The sequence below is a fragment of the Pseudonaja textilis genome, chromosome 5 (genome assembly GCF_049901715.1).
Source record: "Pseudonaja textilis isolate UNSWEBS1 chromosome 5, rPseTex1.2, whole genome shotgun sequence".
NCBI lineage: Eukaryota > Metazoa > Chordata > Lepidosauria > Squamata > Elapidae > Pseudonaja > Pseudonaja textilis.
Genome location: NC_141994.1, coordinates 32050298 through 32075220, shown reverse-complemented (window position 1 = coordinate 32075220; position 24923 = coordinate 32050298). Strand labels below are relative to the sequence as shown.

At 37.2% G+C, this 24923-nt stretch overlaps 2 protein-coding genes across 10 annotated transcripts in view; one reads left to right on the top strand and one right to left on the bottom strand.

Moving 5' to 3' along the window:
• The window catches only part of CPSF6 (cleavage and polyadenylation specific factor 6), a 30211-nt gene extending 19813 nt beyond the window's left edge, over positions 1-10398 (bottom strand). For 4 of the 8 annotated variants that reach the window (XM_026699719.2, XM_026699729.2, XM_026699746.2 and 1 more), the window contains exons 1-5: positions 10295-10398; positions 2637-2846; positions 2150-2253; positions 1355-1500; positions 871-933 (exon numbers count right to left, since the gene is read on the bottom strand). In XM_026699719.2, coding sequence (XP_026555504.1) covers positions 871-933; positions 1355-1500; positions 2150-2253; positions 2637-2846; positions 10295-10354 — 583 coding nt within the window. In that variant the 5' untranslated portion in view covers positions 10355-10398. The remainder of the gene's footprint in view (positions 1-870; positions 934-1354; positions 1501-2149; positions 2254-2636; positions 2847-10294) is intronic. The other 4 variants (XM_026699737.2, XM_087935589.1, XM_026699764.2 and 1 more) reach the window with 1 other exon arrangement.
• Positions 10110-24923, top strand: part of CPM (carboxypeptidase M) — a 42960-nt gene continuing 28146 nt past the window's right edge. For both annotated transcript variants that reach the window (XM_087935590.1, XM_087935592.1), the window contains exon 1: positions 10110-10128. The gene's annotated coding sequence lies outside the window, so the exon portion shown is untranslated. The remainder of the gene's footprint in view (positions 10129-24923) is intronic.

Here is a 24923-nt window from a genome sequence, read left to right as displayed (position 1 = left end):
CTGAAGTTTGATTATGTGACCATGGGGATGCTGCAATGGTCATAAAGTGTGAAAAACGGTCGTAAGACACTTTCAGTGCTGTTGTAACTTCGAACAGTCACTAAGCGAACTGTTGTAAGTCAAGGATTACCTGTATTATACATACATTTAGACTTAAGTGTGCCCAATGAGATTTCAGGTTTTTTTTCCCAAAATGACCCATGAGATAATCTATAGTGTTTCCGTGAGCGTTGAAAAAGCATTTCCAAAATCCCTGAACAAAGTATTAATTTGTTTAATTTGCTTAATTTTGACATGGTCTTTATTGTTTCTTCAGTAACATCTAAAAGGATTTTTGAAATAAAGATCACAAACCACATCTGATGGAAATCTGATTCACCCTCTTTGCTTGTGATACTTATATTGCTCACTACTGTGATTAAATAGCAGAATATCCAAATTGCTTAATCAACTTCAGGTGCCTGAAATAGTCCCCATACCAATAGGCACACTAGGAACTTACATTCTTCAAAAGAAAACAACTTTTGGTTTATTTCTATGGAAGTGTAGCTTTGTTCTACAAGACAGGCAGTAAAGCGTACCTTCAGGGAGCAAAATAACTTATCCATACAAGTAAACCAGTATTTAATTTAAGGAATTACATAGTAAACATTCTTGAGACTTTCTATTACAATATAAAAGTAAATTAGTAACACAGAAAACAGTTCAAATTCAGTTGTAGAACTCATGAATACAAGAACCACCACCTTATTAATGGGACTTGCACAGGCATTCAAGTTAACTGTTACCATTTTCTTATATAGAAGACATGAAATAGTAAAACTCTGCACATTTTATAAAATGGTTCAGAATAAATGTTTTGGACCTTACACAGATGCAGCACTCTTTGCTCTTCATTAAAGCAGTGTCTGTTTTTCAGACTTCCGCCTAAGTCTGAAAAAAGATGTCCTGCTTTAAGTGTCATATTAAAAACATAGTGCTTTAATTAATTCATTAAAACAGTAAAAATCAGGAAATATGTAGCCCTTAAAAAATAAAACATGCTGTGCTTGTATTCTATTCAAAAAACTTTATAAAAATAATTTTGAGCCATATAGTTAAAAATCCCTATGAATAGTTTGTTACTAAAACCAAGGAAACATGTTTTTCTTTTACTTCCAAAACATACTATTTCCAGCAGTCTTCAACAGTAGTTTGAACAAGACAGACCTTCAATAAATGAGACTGAAAAATAGCAGATTATATAAAAAGTATTAATCATTCAAATATGTAATATAGTAATTGGTAATTTCTATCCCACCTCCACCCAAAATGTTTTTCTAGTTCATAGGAAGTAGTCCAGAACAATTCTTACTTTTTCTCGATTGCAGTTCAAATTGACTCAGAAATTGCTTATTACAAGGAGTTACAACAGGATTTTGACCGTGTAACTCTCTTTTGGGCAACAGGTCCATCAGCTTTTTGGAAGATGCCTCAGATCCTACACCCACAAGAGCAAATCTGGAGGACAGACAATATAATCTTATGATGAGGATTCTTAACATATCCCTAAAAGGTGAATAACATGATAAACCAAGCCACATTATGATTTAGCATAATAGCAATTGCCCTTAGACTTATATACCGCTTTATAGTGTGTCACAGCCCTCTCTAAGCAGTTTACAGAGTCAGCATATTGTCCCCAACAATCTGGGTCCTCATTTTACCCACTTCAGAAGGATGGAAGGCTAAGTCGATCTTGAACCTGGTGAGATTCGATCTACCAAATTGCAGGCAGCTGTGGCTGCAGCAGAAATAGCTTGCAGTACTGCACTCTAACCACTGCGTCATTGAGGCTCAGTGTGAAATCATAGGCATATTATATTCAAACACTTAGAATATCCCACCGTAACTCTCAATAATTATAATCATGACTTATATTTCTATGTGTAACTATTTCTTACACTACCAAGTTTTCCAGAAATACTTTTTCTAGATTGTCTCAGCTATTATTGCAATCCGATTCTGCTAAAATTATTACAATTTTCTCTTTCTGATCTCTGGTGGTCTTCCCACCTATTCCCCCCCCCAATCATTCATCAGCATGGTCTTTCAAGATTAAAATATACTGTACGCATCTTTAGAAATAGCATCTGTGCTGAATTCTTACCCTTTAGACTGTCCATTAGCACGGTTTTCAAAAAATTTTATCTCCAAAATATCATTTACACCAAGTGAATGAACTGCTTCAGTTAAATCTTCATCTGTGGTCCACTGCAAAACAATTGTAAATACATTTTCTAACAGCAAAAGAGCGCAATATTTTTCTCAATACACCACTCACAACAATAATATTCAACATAATGCATAAATTTATGCCCCAACATATTCCCTATTTTAAAAATAAGCAAGCTGCAAGTTCGTTTCACCGTCTATTATTGATTACAAATCCTAAGAAGTATATTACAATCACAGTTATAGTTCAGCAATAGTTCATGTTCCACAGGGGAAAAAAGTTTCGTGTTTGCACTTCAAACAAGATTTTAGAAAAACTGTTTACCAACAAATGTTAGAGTGACTACTAAACTTAAATAATTCTGAATTAAATTGATTACAGACTAAATGACTTATACAGCTGTAACTAATCCAGTACTTACCCAAGTAAGATTCCCAATATATAATGCAATTCTCTTTCCTGTATATGTATAGACTACATTTGGTGCTGATCCTTTGCCCACATCATCTCCAACAGATGGTGGAAGAGAGTCCATATAATCACGATCCTCTGGTGCATCGCCGTTATTGGCAGATGGAGAGATGACGTCGTCATACAGGTCTATTTGATCATGCCCACCATATTCAGCCTCCTAAAAGACAATGTATAAATATTAATGATCAGTTCTTATTTTGCTTTAGACAAGTCTATATCTAAATTCCTTTAAAAAAAGTTACAGTTGCACGTGCTCTTTCTTTACACTAATTATCCTAGGATCTTTTTATACCGGAAAAATAAATTATACATTAAAATTAAGATCAATAACATATTTAAAATATTCTAAAGCAAGACAAAACACATTTCTACTGTTTAAAATGTTACCTTAAAAAGTATTAAAAATGTGTAAACCACATGCAACTAATTGATTTATCTTATCCATTACAAATGGGGCCCCCAAATTTTCATTACTTTATCCTGGGTTCAGCAGTAAATCCCACCCGAGATTTCATGGCTTGACTTCTTAGAAGACTTATAGACATGGTTCAATGAGATTAGAAATGAAGCCATTATGCAGTAATTGATTGCCTACAATCATCAGTACAAAATTGCAAATCACTTTATATTTCATGGGTTAAATTTGAGGTTTCCCCTTACCCTTCTAAATTAACAGACTTTTAGCATAACACCTAATAGCTATGAACCTAAGCAGCCGTCCTATGTTTTAGATAAAGGCCATCTCATGGCCAGGTAACTACTACTTCCTGCATCTGTTCCTTAATTAGCCTCCCAGATAACCAAGTATTTAATTTTAATATACAAGAAAGCCAATGTGGATAGTAGTTAAGATGCCGAAGAATAAAAGCCAGGTTCTAGTCCTTTCCTCTAGGAATGGAAGTCAAAATTGGGTAATTTGGGGGCACTCGTGTTCTCTCAGCCCATACTGGGGAGTCAAAAGTTACCAGCTCACATTGGGTCAGCATGGGAGATTATGTCTATGACCTTCAACGAAGAAGCTTTTATCATGCAGTGAAGTGATCTGGACTGATACTAAAGGCATAGTGGTTATCTACTCAAAAAGAACAAAAACTGATTTCACAAAACTAATTTAGACATCCCACTTCAATCTGTTTAAAATCTAGCATATACGTCAATATAGTTATGAGCAATTTCCTCATAACATTCAGCAAATTGTCACAGCAAATTTCTCAGAGAAGGGGAAATCAATCTTCAAAATCAAAAATATTCAGATTAGATGGCAACTTGAAAAAGCAGCAAATAAACTTTCTTGACAGGCTTATATGATAATATAACTTGATGTTCTATTTTTAACATAGTAACTTTTGCAGCAATTTTTCATCTACATTTTCTGTCATTGATTTTAAATGTACCAGTTGGCAAATTTACTAAATACATAGAAAACAAAAAGCTAAGCAGGACAGAAACATGTTAATACTTCAATGAAAAGCCACTAAAAAAATTCTAGACTAGACTACAAAGTTGAGAAAACTTTCTGGAAGAAGTCAAGAGAAAGCTATTTCTATATTACTGCCAAGAAAACTATACTGAATCACCAGATATTGTACTTAACTTAAGAAAGGATTTAAATTTTAGTTGTATTAATTTAATTCAAGGATAGTTTTTGTCAAAATTTTATCCCTTCTGGAGCAGAGTTCCAAGCCTGCTATTCAAAAATAGGGCAGTCCTCAGTCTGGAAAAACTGCATTATCCTTGCTTTAGCGTAATATGTGAAGTCAGCCATCCCTTCCAATTACATTTGGCAAAAACAACCATTCCTTGCAAAAAAAAAATACAGTACTTAACTTCAAAAAAAGAAAGAATGTATCCAAAAGTTATGTATCCTTTAAACATGTATTAATGTTTAGTGAATTTATAGCATTCCTAATAACTCTATTGTCATTATAGGTGTAAACTACCAGGAGACAGAAGGATTTTATAAATTGCAGAGGGTTAACTTATGACCTGTGGCTTAGCAACATACAATGGACCCCCCCCCCCCCCAAAAAAAAGTACTTACAACCTGGTTCTGATGTTTTAACTGCTGTCCTCCAGAGTCATGTAACCACATTTCGGACAACTGGTCCTCATAGCCACTTGCAGAGTCCTGCAGTTACATGACTGTGACTTATTTTTGCTCCAAACTGGCATTTATTTCCAGTTTTCAGCAAAAACGCTCCAGAGAATACTATGGGTTCACTTAATGACCATAGATTTGTTTAATGACCACCACAAAACAGCTGTAACATGTGGGTGACTATAACGTCTTTATTAATGTAATGGTCAGACTCTATTACAGTCATAAGTTGAGGACTAAGTGTATGAGAAATGTCCAAGAAGGAAAAAGACTTTAAAACACATTCTCAAAAGTAACTTTACAAATGAAAATGCAAAATCACATACAAAAAATATTTCTGTATAATATTTCTCTTGGGTTTTAGTCAGCACTATGAAACATGAATGATAGTTGCAAGAAATGTGCCTATTGTGGTCAAACTTCAACACCACCACTCTGAACCAGAGGCATAGACAATTTTTCTCAAGACTCCAGTTATTGTAGCAAGAATAAAAACATTAGAAGAGGAAAAAGTAGCCCAATAAAAGGATGCCTGAACTTTTTCATATCACCTCACATGCAGGCAAAAGAAAGTGATATTTAATCCTTTTTCATTTAATACAAAACAGACTACAAGGGCATTGAATCTTTATAGAATATAAAATACATCCACAATCAAATCCCCGAATGGGTTTGAAGAGATGTATAGAGATGTGACACATTTGGAATATCTTTAATTTTGTTCTTTGATTCATATGAAGCGGTCAAGCAGTGCTCATAAATCATCAAAAACTTCGGTTAAATATTGCTTCTGCAGGGAAATCTAAAGATGGAAAACAATGGAAACTCATCATTTTCAAGAATCATCCCACAAACAGCAATACTGATTCCTATGGCATGGCTCCTATTAAAAAATCCAGAGAATAAATGAGTTAGATTGCTTGTTTTTCTGCAGGATCACTGTAAAATTGCTCCAGCAAATCAAGGTTTCTCTCAATCTTATCATTCCAGGGTACATGCCAGATACTCCAAGCTTTTTACTGTATCTGTCAGCTTCACTGCACTTTCATCTCCCAATGAGTCAATAATCACTATCTACTATGTGAAGATGCACTTGTAGAGCTACTTCTTCTAACTGGAGTTGAGAAGCAAAGAGTAGCTACAGATGCTGATCTTTATTAAAAGTAATATTACAGGTAGTTTTTTCTATGTTGATATGCCACTCATTATATATAACTCCAGCTACAATGCTAAAACTCCAGTACTACTATCAAATCCCATTGAGGACCACCATTTTACACTGATCTCCAATTGCAATGATGACTATATAAACATTCCAATTCTTGATACAGCACGTTTGGAAATCCCTGGTACAAAGGCCCAAGGTACAGTGATGTCCAGCAGAGAGGAACTAATCATTCATCTAATATATCTGAAACTCCCTGCTATCATGTTTATCAGCCCATTCAATAAGTAATGTTTCAGGAAGTCTAAGAGAAACAACTCAGTAATTTAATCCCAACATCCTCAAGAAGTTGCAGACAAGGAAAGGGTTTAACTTGAAGACATCATTATACAGCCTGAGTTGATTATGCACCCAACAACACCAAGCTTGCTATTTTCTGGTGATCTCCCATCCAAATCCTAAGCATGTCTATGAGTGCTTAGGTTCTACAACTTCCTCTTTATTGTTTCGCCCTGGGTTTCTCGGAACTGGGTTTCAGGCAACTAGGTATTCACATATACATAGTACGTATACATACATGTGCCATATATTTTTGAGTACACTGGGGTCTCTAGGATTAGTTTCAATTAAAGCTGGCAACCTAAAGCAGGGGTCACCAACCTTTTGGACCTCAGACACCGCCAAACTCATAATTTTAAATCGGGGGGGGGAGGGAGGGAGGGAGGAGGAGGAGAGGGAGAAATCTAATCTAACCTCTGTCCCTCCCTCCCTCTCTCTCTCTCACACACACACACACAGGCAGGGGTGGGATTCAAATTTCTTAACAACCGGTTCTTGGGTGTGACTTGGTCATGTGACCAGCTAGGCATGGCTTGTATGTAAATATTATAAATATTTATATAAATATTTAATTTCTTATAAAAAAGAGCAACTTTTACCAAAATCAGGCAAAGTAGGCAGGCAGATTGAGTTGCCCACAGAATCACAGATTCACTTAGAGATCCGTGTTTCTGCAATTGGCTATCTGAGTCTGCAACTGAATAATAGAACCTTCAGTCCTAAGGGAGGTTCGGCTCGGCTTAAAAGCAGAGCCGAAGATCTAAAGAATAGCTAGAAAGCAAGAAACCCAACGATTTCCTGCTTTCTAGCTAATCTACATCTCCCGGCACAGCAGAACAGCTGATGGTCAGAAAAAGGAAAAATAGCAACTTAACAGGCAAGTTTGCCAGGTAAGGAGTAAGTGGGCGGGGAGGGTTCCCACAGGCCTTACCACCAGTGGGCCACAGCCTACTGGTTAGTGACCACTGACCTAAACTGATAAGATTGAGGAGAAAGGCATTGCACAACTCTATCACGTTATCTAACTATGTTTACTTTCTATTTAGATAAACAGGGTAAAACTAGTGCCATAAATGTAATCAATAAGGGAGAAGTCTATCTTTGAACATTCAATAATGTGTCTGCAATACACTTCTGTATCTTGTAAAACCATCCAGTTCTCCTATCTCACTTGTGTCCAAATTTCTGGGAATGATATCATCTTTTGAAACATCTTTGCAATATTATCTGTATGGACTATACAGAAGTTGCTAAGTGTAAATATTTCCTGCTATTAAAATATTCAAATTACATTTAAATATGAGAAATCAAACACTAAAAATTTAAAGAGTCACACTACTACTATGAGTATAGATTTAGAATTCATAACAAATGTGCTGTTTGCACTTGATGACAATAGTAATAAAATATAAAGCAATGGACTATGACTTATGATCAAGCCAATTATGCAAAAGCACAGAGCAAACCCACTACAGACTACTTTTCCTTGGATTCTTTTGCCAAGTTCTACACTTAAGTACAGGAAGTCCTCGACTTACAACAGTTTGTTCAGTCACTGTTCAAAATTAATACAGCACTGAAAAAGTGACTTACAACCAACCATTTTTCACATTTATGATTATTGCAGCATCCTCTTGGTCATGTGTTCAAAATTCAGGTGCTTGGTAACTGACTCATATTTAGGATGGTTGCAGTGTCCTGGAGGCATGCTGGAGGCACCTTTTGTGACCCAAGTAAAATCAATGGCAAAGCCAGATTCACTTAACAACCGTGATACTAATTTAACAATGCAATTGTTTGTTGCATTGTTAAATACTAATTACTAAGTATTAGTAATTAATTAATTGCATTGTTAAATACTAATTACTAAGTCTTTTTAATTTAACTTAACAAATGTGACAAGAAAGGTTGTAAAATGGGGCAAAGCCCACTTACCAAATATCTTGCTTAGCAAAAGAAATTTTGGGTTCAATTGTGCTCATAAATTGAGGACTATCTGACCAGTTGGAATTTTCAGAGAATATTTTTTTCAGGACTGTAAGTATAGGAAGTCCTTCACCTACAACCATTATTTTAGATTATTCAAAGTTACAACGGAACGTAAAAAAGTGACTTATGATCATTGCAGTATCTCTGTGATCACTTGATGAACATTCAGACTCTTGGCAATTGGCATTTATTTATGATACTTGCAGTGTTCCAGGTTTATGCTACTAGCTGTTGCAACTCCTGACAAGCAAAGTCAATGGGGAAGCCAGATTTGACTTCCTAACAACTGTTGCAATAAAGGTTGTAAAATTGGGGAAAACTCACTTAACAACTGTCTTGCTTAGCAATAGAAATTTTGGAGTCAATTGTGATGGTAAGTTGAGGACTACCCATACTCTAATTGTTACTCTGCATTTGATTAGCCAATGGAAAATTACTTTGCATTGGAAAAAATTTTTGGATGCAGAGCTTTGAATGCTTGATATAGAGAAGAGCTATAAAACTGTAATCCAGAGTATGATAAAGGGAAGATTGTTATTCAGATAGTTCAAGTACTGACAGTTTGTTGTAGCCAAGTCAAGTTGGGATGAATATATAGATTATTTCCCTCTCATGGTTTTTTAAATTATGTTGCATTGATTTTAATGAGTAAATCGTATATGCTAGCCTAACTTTGATGTCAAAAATGGAGATAACAGGAGTACTTTGAACCTTATAAATAAGCAGAACACATATGAACTAATATGGGCTGTTGGACTAGACATAAACCTGTAAGCTTTTTATAAATATGTCAGAAGCTCAGACCTAATTTCTCTAGCATCTATTTTGACAATTTCTCCTTTCTTAATGAACAATAATTTTAAAATATGGAAGAATGCAAAGAAAGCAGAGAAATTAACATATCAAACAGAAATATATATATATGTGCGTGTGCGTGTGTGTGTGTGTTTTCTTAAGCTGAATACTTGGAATACTGACTACTATACACACACACACACACACACAGGGGGGGGGGATTATTAGAAATACATTGCTTTAAAATAAATATCCTATGATAACATAGGAGAAACAAAATAGATGACTGAGTATGCCAAGGTAGAACAGAGCCAAATTGCTCAGCCTTACATCATATGGTAGATAGTATGCTATTTAATGCTGTCGTTGACTGGGACCATAGTTATGCAATCGAACCGTTTTACAATTCTGTTCAATTCTACTGATTTCAAAAGTAAAATTTCCCCAAACATGTGAAATACGCCCATTTAATCTTTATGAATTAATCTGTGGAAGCCGATACTTCTTAAAAAGTAACGGAAATGTCATTCTGGCATAATCGAGTTTATTATTAAAACTTGCACATCGAACGTTGCCATCATTACACCGAATCATTTTGTGAAAAAATAAAGAGGGCACCAAGGGAACCGCAAACTCTTTTGGGGGGGGGGATTATTTTTTTATCTCCTACAGGTTAAAAGCGATCACCCGGATGGATCCGCGACAGATAGGGAGGCCGTGGAAGCCCTATTTTCCCCACAACGATTGTAGAGCTTAATAGGCCGCCGTGTTTTGGGGCCGCGGCGTTGCAGCTTCTCTTTCCTCAAGGGAGAGAGCCGGGGGAATGGGGAATAAACACTACGGGAGTCTTAGAGAAGACTCCTCCTTCGGCTTATTGTCTCCCGGCGCTTGGGAGCCTCGTCAGGAAGAGGCGGAGCGGGGAGGAAGGGGGAGAGAGAAAAGGCGCATTCAAGGTACGATGCCGCGCCCCTGTCGTGAGATCCTCCGGACGCTAAGCACAGCCGGTGTGCGGCCATGCCAAACGCCAGGCGGGAAAGTCGCGCGGGGCCGCTGGTGAGCGCCAGTCAACAATGGCGCCGGCTTCCCGCCCCCCCTGCGCTGAGAGGCCCGCACCAGCCAGCCACGCTCTGCCCTCAAAACTGCAGGCCTCTCTCCTTCCCCCGTGCCATTTCTGGCTTGGAACGTCCCCGTTGAAAGCCGGCCGCGCACAATTTTCTACCTGGTTAAATTCCTCTCCTACATCGGCATAAATGTCTATGTGATCCACGCCGTCCGCCATATTCCACGGCTGCTGCTTCGCCTCCGCCAGCCCCTCCTGCCTCTGCAGCTGCCGCAGCCAGCCACCGCCGGGGAGGAGGAGGGCGAGTTAGCGCTGGGCGACGTCACTTCCGGGAACTAACAAGGGAACATCCGGCGGGTAAAAGTGCGGGCGCTCTGAAGGACCGCACGTGTGGCCACGCCCACGGAGCGATGGAGGAGGCGACTCACCTTGTCCAAACGTCTACCAAGGTTCTCAATCATTCAGGTCTTGGTTGTCCAAACGGGGCTTTTCCAAAAGACAGACAGTTCTTCAGAACTGGAGAAACTTCTTGGATGAGAAGCGAAACGTGTTCAAGGAAAAAAAACAAGAAAGTCCAGTTGCCTTTTGGAAAAGCACCTTTGGGACACTTTTCTTATCCGTTTTTCTGGCCAGTTCCACGCAGAACGAGCTGACAGCAAAGCGAACGTTGTATTTTTGCACTGGCAGGTCAGACCGTTGCCATTACGGTAAAGTCCCATTGCCTTAGGTCAGGAGTCTCCAACCTTGGCAACTTTAAGCCTGGCGGACTTCAACTTCCAGAATTCCCCAGCCAGCAAAGCTTCAATTCTGGGAGTTGAAGTCCGCCAGGCTTAAAGTTGCCAAGGTTGGAGACCCCTGCCTTAGGTGATCCTTAAGTCGCGCTACAAAATCAAAATATCACCTACCAACAGCAGAGGTTTCGAAGTTGCCTGCTTGTGCTCCGGATCCATAGATGAGGAGAGGCCGAGTCTAGTTTCTCAAAGCTGGCAACTTTAAGATGTGTGGACTTCCACCCCAGAATTCCCTAACTACCCATCTTGCTGGCTGGGGAATGGCAGCTGAAGATCAAGCATCATAAAGTTGCCAAGGTTAAGCAGCCCATTTAACTGGCAGCCACTTTCCAAGTCCTTCCAACTTGATCTTTCTAAAGTCCTTTCTAGTACCTGCAATTTTCTTAGGCTACAATGTATTTTCAGGTTACTCACCTCTTGCTTTCAAGATTGAATGGAGTATTCCTAAATCTTAGGGCAAAGCACAAGCAGTGTTGGAATAATAAACAGCACCCGATGCATTAGCTCCTGGTCCAGGCATCTCTCTTGCAGCTTTTCTTTATCTGATGCCCTCCAGAGGTTCTTTTAATTCCCAATTGGCAAAGGGAGAACCTGAATGGTCATCAGGGAACCTCAGACTTGTAATTGGAGACAGCAATAAGGATTTGAGATTAGATTCTTGTAAGGATTCCCTTAAGAAATGAACTCTTGTCCGTTCTTTAAATGTTTTTGCTTTTGCTGGTATTATTAGTGGATAAGTAGAAAGAGCCAAGGTGGGGAAATAGTAATAATAAGCAACATTCAAAGAAATATAGTGTGGTCTTTCTTTGAGGTAGGGTATATTGTATTTCACATCAAGTTTTAGCCTCATAATAACATTAAATATATATGCTACTTGACTCCCAGTGATTCCGGGCAGTTTACAATTAGTAAAACATTTCTCTATTCTTCCACTGATCCACACATACAGATACCCACACATATACATACGTATGGGGGAGAGGTATTGGGTATTAGGACTGCCAAAAAGAGCCAGTTAGGTCGGGTGATTCAGATGTTCACCTAGGAACCAGGAAACTGTGAGTTCTAAGTTTCCGCTAGGTATAAAAGCCAGTTGGGTGATTTAAGGCCAGTCACACATTCTCATCCCAACCCACCTCACAGGATTGTTGTGAGGAGGAAATAGGAGACATGAGAAATTACGTGAATTGTCTTGAGTTGACCAAAGAAATTCTTTTTTTAAGTTGGGATTAAAAACATAATAGTGTGTGCCACAAAAAGCTGGATGCATTGGAAGTTTCTACATACCTGCTGCCATCTAATGGTTGTTTAAAATACAGCTCAGTTAGCCCTAAGTTAGTAAAATTGCATCTCATACAGTACAAGACTTCAGACACAGGAGACTCTGTCACTGCCCTCAACTTTAGTAAGCATTGGCAGTTAGGCTGGACAGTCCTGCAGCCAAGCAGGAAGACAGTTTGCTTCCTTCCTCTCTGTTCCTTGGTGACAACTGCTTTTTTTCAGTCCCTGCAGCAACCAGCAATGCCATCTTCACTTGCATCCGTGTATCCGTGCCCTGTTGGTCCTCCATTGCCTGGCCTTGTATACTCAGTGAAGGAGGCAGATAGATACACTATAAGACATTACAGAAGATCAGCAAGTAATGATCATTATATTGGTGGGCACACCATAGAGAATGGTAATATGTGGAAAGAGCCTTGTTTAGAGCTACCATTTTTCTGGGCCCAACTGCAGCTGTTGATACTACAACTTTAAATTGCTTTTGATTGACAGACCTGTTAGCACTTCAATTTCCTCTTATGCAACTATAGATAGTTCAGTGGGTTTTTCTACTGCAGTGCTGTCAAACTCCCAGCCTGTAAGCCAGATGCTTCACATGTTGGCCACACCCATGCCTGGTTTAGCGAAAGGGAAAAAAGTCTCGCTACGTCACATGTCGATGCAAGTTTGATACCCCCGTTCTATCGCTTGTTACTTCTATAGCTTCTTTTGCCTATTATACTTCACTATCTAATTGAATTGGTTCAGGTGTAGAAAATCTACTTGTGATATTCTACAATCTGGTTTTGTAATTTGTCTTATCTGATCAGCTCCTTGTGATCTGATTTGGGAATTCCTTCTTTTAATGGTTTGTATATTATTTTTAATTTCCACATTGTTAGACTTTGCATTCAAGAGTGATTTTTGCAGCAAGGTTATTAGGGTTCTACCACCATATAAAGATAATAATCCCCAGAAAAAAAGACTAATTTAGAGAGATTTTAAAAAAATTAAATTCCACTTATGAAATAGGTGTATTCAGAATTATGAATGTCTGTCAGATTGTAAAAAGTACAGAAATGTGAAGAAATTAATTTTATAATGCCAAATTGTCATACATTACAACAGATGTCATTGTGGCTACCACATAAGAAGCATGCACAGATGTATCCTGCATCTTCCCCAGATGAAATCAGAGATAGGAAGTTTCCATAAATTTTGTAAAGAAACTATTTTTGCTCAGGGCAGTATTTGTAGCTCTTTTACCAAATAATCAGGCAATACTTTAGTGATAAATCAAGCATTCAGATTGTCAGCTTGAATTTATTTCCATTGAAAAACTGTGACAAGATACAAACTTTCTTAGTAACTCAAATGGGACATCAGTTCCTTTTGAAAGAAGGATAATAACTGGAGGAGGGGAAAATAAGAAAACACAATACAAGGCATGATTCACAGAGGACCACATCTAAAATATATAAATATCCAGTATTACCTATGCTAGGTCACCCTCTTAATGAACAGTATTCTGCTGCTGCTGCTGCTCCTCATAAACAAGGAAGAGCAGAGATCTGGAGATGTCATATAATCAAAAAAAAAACTAATTATACGAAACTAATTAAAAAGGAGAATGTAGGCAGTTGTAAAAAACAAGATAACTAGCAGGGTGATTGTATTTGCAGATACTTTATTTACAAGTTTATCTACAGGTTTTGTTTTACTGTTTTACTGATACTTGAAAGCCATTTTAATAGAAGCAATTATTTCTAACCATGTATATCACATGATGTAATTTTACTAAAGAAATCTGCTTTTTTGGAACTTATGAATCATTTACTTAAATTCTTTTTAAATTAATTTCTTTGAGACATTTTTATATTTCTCATCTAAAATATGTTTCTGTTCATAAGTTTAGTCTTAATTTGTTTAGTGTAATTAAATATTAGTCATGTACACAATATATTATGTCTGCTGTTTTAAAATGATAGGCATTACCTTCCCAATGTACACAAAATGTTGTGTAGAATTACCATGAAAGAGAAAAAACAGTGCTTAAAAGACAATTATTTAAAGAATTTTTGGTATAAATGGGTTATCTGTTAAAAGGTGAGAGGACAGAGAATAAAACTTTTATTCTTAATGTTCACAAAAAGAAATCATGAATGAGGAGATGAGTCTTTTTTCAGCAGTTGCTTAAAATACATTTTGGTAGGACCATTACTGGTATGTGAATGCTGGGAGCAAAAGCCTAGAAGAACCACAAGGTGGCAGTTTGCAAGTTCAGGCACAAATAACAGGATCAACTCTGATTATCTTAGTAACTATCTAAGTCAGCTGGTAATATCAGCATATTTTTAAGCTGTGCATAATCAGGTTAATTTGACAGCATTCAGCATTAATTGAAAAGCTTTTAGTAAATGTATATATATGATAGATTTACATCAGTGTCATAGTGAGATACTATGCTTATTGAGATTCAGCATGTATTGTTACAGTGCCATAAATTAGCCTTTTGGATTGGATCTCAATTATTGTTTGGGTAGATGTTAATAGTTAAATTTATTTACCCATTCTGTATCAGCTCTTCTATTCCCCCCACCCACTATTTTTTCTTGATTGCATTTACAAGATTAAGGAAAAGTCAAAAATTCTGCATTGGAGAACCTTAGATTCATTAATTAAATTTGATCTTAAAATTCATTGCCTATTTTTTCACTTGGGTTCAGTTATTATTTAGCTTTAAGTAATATAAAAATCAGACATCTACAAAGATTTAGAGTTTTCTGCATCTCTTTGCTGCTGTCTAATAATTTTCAGATTTTTGAAGACCAGATACAGTATGGTGGCCCTAAGATGGTAGGAAAAAATACTTAAATTACAGTATAAAAATAATGTAAGAGCTCCTTAAGGCAATGCAATGCTATTAAGAAAACCATTGTAATGCAGTGTAATGAGCTAAGAATATAGTTAAATGTCCTTCCTGGTGGATATACAAACTCTTATAGTAATGAAAAGGAGGTTTAAAAAAGGCTAAGGTGAGACTACATATTAGACCTATCATAAAAAAATATTTAGGCATTATCCAACATTAGCAAGGTTCAAAATTACAATACATGTTATTGTTGTAACAACTTTATGCCTTTTGGTATCCTTGTCTTCTATCTTACCATAGTTAGGTACTGCTTTTCTTCCTCAGAGTCAGACAAAAAGCACTTTCTGTCTCATTTTCCTCCAAATTAATTAGAAAAATGTTTATTTTACTAACCCTACCAGTCACAGAAGGGAAAATAATATTGCCTCCCCAATTCTTAGCTTCTATTTCTACCCCAGCTGGAAAGGCAAGTGTTAGTCATCAATTGTTAGATTTTCAACTAATACTTTTACATTATCAAATTTCAGGTGATTGGGAGAGCATTTAAAGAGAGAAATCAAGGTAATTATACTATTAATCTGTAGCCTCTGGGAATTTGAATATAAAGAAAAAAATTGAGTTGAAAATTGCATATTTTCAAGCAAAATGTTATCATCTGCAGGTATTACTAATCCTTTCTGGTCAGGGCTGCTTTGAGCTGAATCAACATCCTAACTGCATTTCTTCTGCTTTTTCTATCAGTATTTGCCTGAGGTTGGCAAGTGAAGTTGCTGTCAGTATAGTTACATCCTTATCTCATAAATGTAGGCTCCTATTTCATTGAAGAACTTGCTGTTTTCCTATGCCAAAGAAGAAAAGAACAATCTATCAGTTGTTTGTGAACAGCAGATGTTCCCAGATCACCCCCTCCCCTTGACGCTTTAAAAATGAACAAAAGCCTAGAGACAGGAACCATCTAGTCCCAAACAGACAGAAGATTACTGAGCAGGTTTAGTTCCACAGAATTCTGAGTGACTATGGCTGAATGGAATGGTCAATGGCCTAATTCAGACATAACTAACGCATTGTTTAATTATGATTTGTTAAAGTGAAAGTCTCTAATTTCACACAATACATGCTAATTTTTGACCAAACGTATTATGCTCAGGACAACAGAGGAATCCAGTCAGCATGAGTGTAGAATATGATTTCGAGTAAAATTCTGCTTCCACATGTCCCCCTATTCCTTTAACAGTAGTGTCTCTATGTACCATGACCAAATTGCTAACCTCAAGCTGCCTATTCTATTTTTATGCATTTCACATTACAAGTTTTCAGTTGTTTCGGATGACTCATATGTCTAAAGATTTCTTTCATCAATTCATATTACATGTTGTTCTTCGTTACAACTCAAGAATATTTTAGTAGACAGCAATAAAAATATCTCTTTAAATGAAAGACCATGTTTCAAAGTCAATTCCAAAAACTCCCAGCCCGCAGGCCAGATGCGTCATGCGCTGGCCATGCCCGGTTTAACGAAGGGAAAAAGTTCGATATGTCACGTGACGCTGCCGTGATGGGTAAATTTGGCACCCCTGTCTTAGAGCATGTGTGGATACAAATATATCATTCAATTGCAACTCTTTAAAGCAGTGTGCTTCCCCTCTACCTACCCCCAGACATAGGCAGCTGTACGATTCCTGGAAAAGATGCACCTGCCTTAAAGAGTTACAAAGAGATTGCATGCATACTTTCCCCTCCCAGGAATCTGCAAAATCAAAATTATTGGCTAGCTTTGGATGAAAAATAATACAAGATTAAAGTCCCACCAAAGAGTCATGAGAAATGACAGCAGCAGCAAATTTGTCAATTTTAATTTTTAATATTGGAAATGTCAATTAAATATAACTCAAGTGCTTTGGAGTTATCCATAAGTCCTGAGAGAAAAATATTTAAGAAACACTGTTCTATACACTGTTTTTGGTGACATAAGAGCAAAGAGAGCAGGTTGAACTGGGAAGCATAGACCTCCAATAACTGCCAGTTCCTCTCTTGCTACTCCACACATCACCTAACTGCATTCATTTTTAGTATTTGTGCTGATGCATTCCTGCTGATAAAGAGGTTATGTGATATTTTCCTTCTCTGTGATACTATAAGGGCAAAGAAAATTGAATGTAGTTCATAATACAATCTATCCAGAAGATGTAACTTACGATACAATCACCCTTAACAAGTATATTGCTTACTTTCCTCATTTCTCTGTCTCCATGCATCTTTTAAATTAAATTCTTCTGTTATTCGAAGGAAGGATTTCGGTAGTATCTTTCTAACTTTCTTTGTTGTTTTCTGTGTTTTATAGACCAACTGGTCATTAATTATTCCATTAAAATCTCCCATCATACAAATATTAACAGTTCAATTCAATTATTTTTGTATGTAATTTTCTGTAGAATTCTTCTTATTTATCATTTGGGGCTTAAATTGCAATTAAAAGTGTTTTAACGCTGTTATCCATTATTTCCACTATCGGAATCCTTCCATCATCATCTGTGTAGATTAGTTCTGCCAAAATTGTTTCTTTAATATATAATGCCACACCTCTTTTTTTGGATTGTGCCAGCAACGTAAATAATTTCCCTAGTTTTCCTTGTTTTAGTATATATTCATGTTGTTTTTTAATATGTACCTCTTGTAAGCAGATTATGTCAAATTTTAATTTTTCTAATTTGTGAAATACTTTCCTTCTTTTAGTAGCCAAATTAAGTCCATTTACGTTAATCGTAATTAACATCGTAGTTTTCTTTCATCCATGTTAAGCTTTATAAGAGGGTTTTATTGCTCTAGTAGATCTCAATTCTCGTTCTCTGAGTTCACCGCCTACTGCACCTTCTTCTTTTTCTTTTTCAATTACTGCTATACACTCCTCTTGGAATTCAATTAGTGACTCTTCCTTTCTTTCTTCTTCCTCCTTTCCTCTAAAGTATTCTAAGTAGAATAGCTCAGCTTTTTCAACTGTGTCAATTCTGTGTCTTTGTTCCTGCCAAGTGAACAAGAATGCCTTCTAGCATCAACCATCTGTAGTTTACTCCACTTTTAAGTAACTCTTTAGTCAAGAATAAATATTCTCTTCTCATCTCTCTTACTCTTCTTGGTATCTGTTTCAGCACCACAATTTCTTTGTCTTTATATTTTAGTGTTTTCTCTCTTGCCACATGGAGTATCCGTCTTAATCTTCTTAGTAAATCTAATGTGAACTTCTCTTGGTAGTCTATTCCTTATTGCATAACTTGTGTAGACACGAAACACTTCATCCATCCCATCCATCATCTTTTCTTTGGTTATTTCCAGTGCTTCTGCCAATATTTCTGCCATTATTTCAAAAAGGTTTTCACCTTTTCTTTCTTCTATATTTTGAAATCTTAGATAAAATTCTGATTTATCTATTTCCCATCCTAACGGTTCACATCTGCCCTTCTCGACATCGCTCAATTGAATATCAATGTCTCCAATTTTCTTATCTCTTTGTATATCTTCTTCAATTTTTTAAAATCTGTCTTCATATTTCATCATCATCTGTTGAATATTTTCCATATTCAATATTTTCTCATCTGTCTGTTCAATTTTTTGCTCAATCTTCTGAATTCTTTGCATAATCATCTACAATGTCACTTCCTTCTCTTTCTCTTTTTCCTGCTGTAATATTATCTGTATTGATCGTTGTTCTCCAGATGGTATCAAAGAAGCTGGAGCTGTTGTCTTTCTACTCATCTTGTAATGCTTATCTATAAAGAGAGAAAAAAAAGAGGAAAAAAACAAAAAAACAAAGGCAACCAGTTGCCACTCCAAAGGAAAAAAGGAAAAGGAAAGTCTTCAGGCACTTGTATACCTTAATCCAATTAGGTTGCAATGGTAAATGTAAAAAGGAAAAAAATCAAAGATAAAAAGGGGAAAAGAGAAATATTCTATATGTTCCTCTTAATAAACAAGAAGAAAACAAAAATAAAAGATTTACACCCTGGTTCCTGGTTTAAAAAGTCAAAATCCAATTAAAGAGAAAAACCTAACTAGTGGGGGGGGGGGATAGAAAGGGATGCAAAAGGAAAAAAGCAATTCTAATATAAAACAAGCCTCTGCCACCAAATATCCAAGGCTCTTTGATAAATCAGCTCAGAGTTTTTCAAGGTCACTTCAATCTTCTTTCTTTCAACTTCAACTCCAGACTCCAGCTATCTGTTCACAAATGAGCACCTGAATAAACAAACTGCCATGCTCATCTCTATCTTTTCCAATACGCAGCTCAGAGTCCTTGATTGTAACACAAAGTAGTGAAAGAAAAAAAGAAGAAACAATGTATCCAAGCCTCTGTATCCAAGCCTTCCTTCACTTTCAATCTACAGCCAGGAACTAAAAAAAAATAAAATCTTTTCCTTTTTTTAAAAAAAAAAGGAGAAAAATAAATCTTAAATCAAGCAGAAGAGTCTTAATCAAAAAAGAATTTTCAAAAGGATTCTTTAAAAAAGGAGAAAGAAATACAAACAGAAATAAAAAGATGAAAAAGTATCAATCCAGCTTAAAGTTAAACAGCTTTGCCAAGTTCAGAATTCCAATAAAAAGGGAAAAAAAGAAAACAAACTTTCACTTTGACAATTAATCATGCTGCTTAAACTCTTTTCTCTTCACTTTTAGTCCACTTTAATTTTTTCAGGGTGTTCTTTCCAAGAAATAATAAGTAAAGGTTCATCTTACCAAACTGACATACTTTCTTTCCAATCTCTTCCATTCTGGAGTTGTCCCAGCTTCAGCAGCTTGGAAGGCTGCCTCTCCGCCGCCGGCAAAAAGGGCTTTTTCTGGATCAACCAGGTACTTTGCAGTGTCCCTGGGATCAACAGGATGTGCCCTTGTCAATCACCGTCTCTACGGGACGGTTTAGATCCGTGGGGACCAACCAGCAGCTGAGATATTGATGGTGATCTTGGAGGATCAAGATCACCCGTCGTACCGCCGCGACGCCAGCTCCACCCTCCAAGAATCAACATAAATTTGTATGATTTGGTGGGCAAGGAATTTTGGATATAATGCTTGAACATGAATGTGATGCTTGAACAATGGGAGAATATGTAAATGAAGGGTTTTAAATTTACATTAAGTTATAATCTAAAAAAACATTTAATAAGATGATGTATTGCTGGTATTTAACACTAGAAAAGTTATCTAAGATGTATAAAGGTATGTCAAATGAATGTTGGAAGTGTTAAAAGTAAAGAAGGGACTTTTTAATCATCTATAGTGATCATGTGATAAAGCAAAAAAAAAAAGGAATATGATTCATATTTTAATACAGAAAATTTTGAAAATGAACATAAAGATGAAACCAGAAATTTTCCTTTTGGGACTAATAGAAAAAGACTTGGAGAAAAAATTGGATTCCTATTATGGACGAATGGTTGCAGAAGGTGATGGAGTTGGCTGAAATGGCAAAAATTGACCATTTTGATTAAAAAAAAGGAATATACCGTAAGTACTTTTTCTTCCCCATGGAGACTACTTCTGAACTTTGTGCTGGAAGTAGAAAAGAATGAAACTTTGATTTTGGGTTTTACTGATTAGACTGACAGATCCTTATAAAAATGGCTAATTTATATTATTATGAAAAAACAAAAGTTGTAATTTGATGTTAATGCCTTATTTTGCAACAAGTTGGAAGTCAATGCTTCTTTTTCTGTTTCCTAATCCTTCTTCAACTTTTCTTCCACCTTCCCCTCCACCAATGTTTTCCAATATACTTTTGTATTTTGTATCTTATTTTATCTTATAATTCAATAAAAAAGTTAAACTGAAAGAATCAACACAAATTTATCTGATAATAGACTTAGAAATTGAAACATGAGGCCAGACCTAGAAATACTTCTTTAAAGTTGATTATGGATATGGATATGTTTGAAATAAGCTTAATAAATAATCTGCCAATAAAATAGCTTTCTGGAAATGCCAATAGATGATGGGTGTTAATAACATCATTTACATTACATGAATAAATAGTTGTCTAGATTAATCTAAACAATTTTGGAACTGTCGTACCATTGCATTCATTTCAAATGCTAGTAAAGTTATGCTTAAAATCCTATAAGCTAGGCTCCAAACATGTGGATTGAGAACAACATCTGCTTCATTGACTATGCTAAAGCCTTTGATAGGTAGTGACAGTTTTTATTTTCCTGGGCTCCAAGATCACCACATATGGGGACTGCAGCTAAGAAATGAATAGGCTCTTGCAGCAGCTCCTGGAGAGGAAAGCTGTGGCAAATTTAAACAGCATACTAAAAAGCAGAGACATCACCCTGCCAACAAAAGTGCGTATAGTCAAGGCTATGGTTTTCCCAGTTGCAATGTATGGCTGTGAAAGTTGGACCATAAGAAAGGCTGAGCCCCAAAGAATTGAGGCCTTTGAACTATGGTGCTGAAGAAGACTCCTGCGAGTCCCTTGGACTGCAAGGCGATCAAACTGGTCAGTCCTAGAGGAGATCAACCCTGACTGCTCCTTGGAAGGCCAGATCCTGAAGATGAAACTCAAATACTTTGGCCACCTGATGAGAAGGAAGGACTCACTGGAGAAGAGCCTAATGCTGGGAAAGACTGAGGGCAAAAGAAGAAGGGGAATGAGAATGAGGTGGCTGGATGGAAGCAGTAGGCATGAGCTGAAGCAGTAGGCATGAGCTTAAATGGACTCCAAAAGATGGTAGAGGACAGGAAGACTGGAGGACGGTTGTCCATGGGGTCGCGATGGGTCGGACATGACTAATAACAACAATCAATAGATTACCTGCATTATTTTATCATCAAATAGATGATCTTTCACCTGACCCTGATCCTAAAATTAGTCAGCCAGCTTCTTTATCACAGGAATAAAACACTGGAACTCTTTAAGCTAATAGTCTCTATTTCCCAACAGGAGCAAATCTTAATTTCAAGTGTTGGTTGCCTTAATCCATCTCTGTATGGTACAACAACAGTGCATTGTCAAAAGAATTTACGTAATATAGAAGTTAATTATTACTGCAGGATTACCATCTAACTTTCCTTATAGAGTTTTTAGTACCTTCTATTCAGTATCGGTGTCGCAACATATTTTAGTGCATTTGTTTGCTCTTTCTTGTCTTCTGCTAATCTCTGTGTCTTTCTCTTATCTATGTACCACAATAGAATTTATGGAGGTTTCACTTCACTTCCAGTTTATGAGGAATGACTGTAAAACAGAGAGGCTTTTTTCCAAAGAATGCTGAGAGGCTTTGTTGAGGTAATCAATGAAAACATGAATATACATGTTCAGTTTTACATTGGTCTCAGTAAAGCAGAATTGGGTACCAGAATTGATGCAGACCATGCATTCTGCCAGCCTAATAAACTCCAAATTATTTTTAGCATGATTTGAAGCATAAAGCTTTAATATATACTTACTATCTTAACAGCTCCTCAGGAAAGGATTCAGAACTTATTTCCCATTGCTAGCTTTTCTCCCCAGGAGCAAGCGTCTTTTAATTTCTTGGCTGTAGTCCCCATCTGAAATGATATTGGAGCCCAGGAAAATAAGATCTGTCACTACCTCCATTTCCTCCCCATCTATTTGTCAGGAATTGAGAGGGCTGGATGCCATGATCTTAGTTTTCTTAATGATGAGTTTCAAGCCAACATTTGCACTCTCTTTCTTCACCTGCATCAAGAGGCTGTTCACTTTCTGCCATTAGAGTGATATCATCTGCATATCTGAGGATGTTGATATTTCTCCCAGCAATCTTAATTCCAACTTGTGATTCATCTAGCTCTACCTTTCTCATGATGTGCTCTGCATATAAGTTAAATAGGCAGGGCAACAGTATACAGCCTTGCCGAGTTCTTTTCTCAATTTTGAACCAATCAGTGGTTCAGTGTCCAGTTCTCACTGTTGCTTCTTTACCCACATATAGGTTTCTCAAGAAACAAATAAGAAGGTCTGGTACTCCCATCTTTTTAAGAACTTGCCACAATTTTTTGTGATCCAACAAAGACTTTAGCATTGTCAATGAAGCAGAAGTAAATGTTTTTCTGGAACTCCCTAGCTTTCTCCGTGATCCAGTGAATGTTGGCAATTTGATCACTAGTTCCTCTGCCTCTTCAAAATCCTACCTGTACTTCTGGTAGTTCTCGGTCCACATACTGCTGGAACCTACCTTGTAGAATTTTGAGCAAAACTTTGGTAGCATGTGAAATGAGAAGAATGGTGTGGTAGTTTGAACATTCTTTGGCATTGTCCTTCTTTGGAATTGGAATGTAAACTGACCTTTTCCAATCCTGTGGCCACTGTTGAGCTTTCCAAATTTGCTGGCATATTGAGTGTAGCACTTTTACTGCATCATCTTTTTAAGATTTTGAATAGCTCAGCTGGAATACTGTCACCTCCACTAGCTTTTTTGTTGCTCAGACTTCACTTTACAGGATGTCTGGCTTGAGGTCAGTGACCATCCCATCATGGTTATCAGGGACATTAAGCTCATTCTTGTATAGTTCTGTGTAATTTTGCCATCTCTTCGTAATCTCTTCTACCTGTGTTAGGTCCCTGCCACTTTGGTCCTCTATCATGCCCATCTTCATGAAACGTTCCCGTCATATCTCCAATTTTCTTGAAGAGATCTCTGGTCCTCCATATTCTATTATTTTCTTCTACTTCTTTGCACTGTTCATTTAAGAAGGCATTCTTATTTCTTCTAGCTATTCTCTGCATTCAACTGGGTATATCTTTCTGTTTCTCCCTTGCCTCTCACTTGCCTTCTTTCCTTAGCTTCCTCAGACAGCCATTTTGTTTTCTTGCATTTCTTGTTCTTTGGGATGGTTTTAGTTGCTACTTCTTGTACAATGTTGCGAACTTCCTTCCATAGTTCTTCAGCACTCTTTCTATCAGATCTAATTCCTTAAATCTATTTGTCACCTCTATTGGATATTTATTAGGAATATGATTTAGTTCATACCTAACTGGCCGAGTGTTTTTCCCTACTTTCTTCAATTTAAGCCTAAATTTTGCAATGAGAAACTCATAATCCGAGCCACAATCAGCTCCTGGTCTTGTTTTTACTGACTATATAACAGTGATAGCTAACCTTTTCATTGTTGTGTGCCGAAAGTATGTGTGCATGCGCATGCATGCCTTCACCCATAATGCAATGCATGTGTGACTCCCCTGTGCTTGCCCGCCCCCTGCGCATGTGCACACAACCTCCTGCATACCCCCATCCCCCTGTGCATGTGTGCACCCCCTGTGCTCTCCTACCCCCCCGTGCATGCGCACACAACCCCCTTGCACTCCCCCTGCCCCCTGTGCATGCATGTGTGTCTCCCGCATGCATCCCAGGCAACGCATGCACGGCAGATACCCAACAATCATCTGGCGCATGTGCAGTGAAACCACTGGGGCAATGGCTTGCATGCTGGCAGATGGCTCTGCATGCCACTTCCGGCACACAGGTTCACCATCACAGGTATAGAGTTTCTCCATTTTGGCTGCAGAGCACATAGTCAATCTGATTCCTGTGTTGACCATCTGGTGATGTCCAGGTGTAGAGTTGTCTCTTGGGTTGTTGGAAAAGAGTGTTTGCTATAACCATCGTATTCTCTTGACAAAATTCTATCAGCCTGTGCCCTTCTTCATTTTGTACTCCAAGGCCAAACTTGCCTGTTATTACAAATATCTTTTGTCTTCCTACTTTAGCATTCCAATACCTCATGATGATAAGGACATCATTTTGAAGGTGTTGTAGGGCTTCATAGAACCAGTCAACTTCATCCTCTTCAGCACCAGTGATTGGGGCATAGACTTGGATTACTGTAATGTGAGGTTTGCCTTGGATTCGAAGTG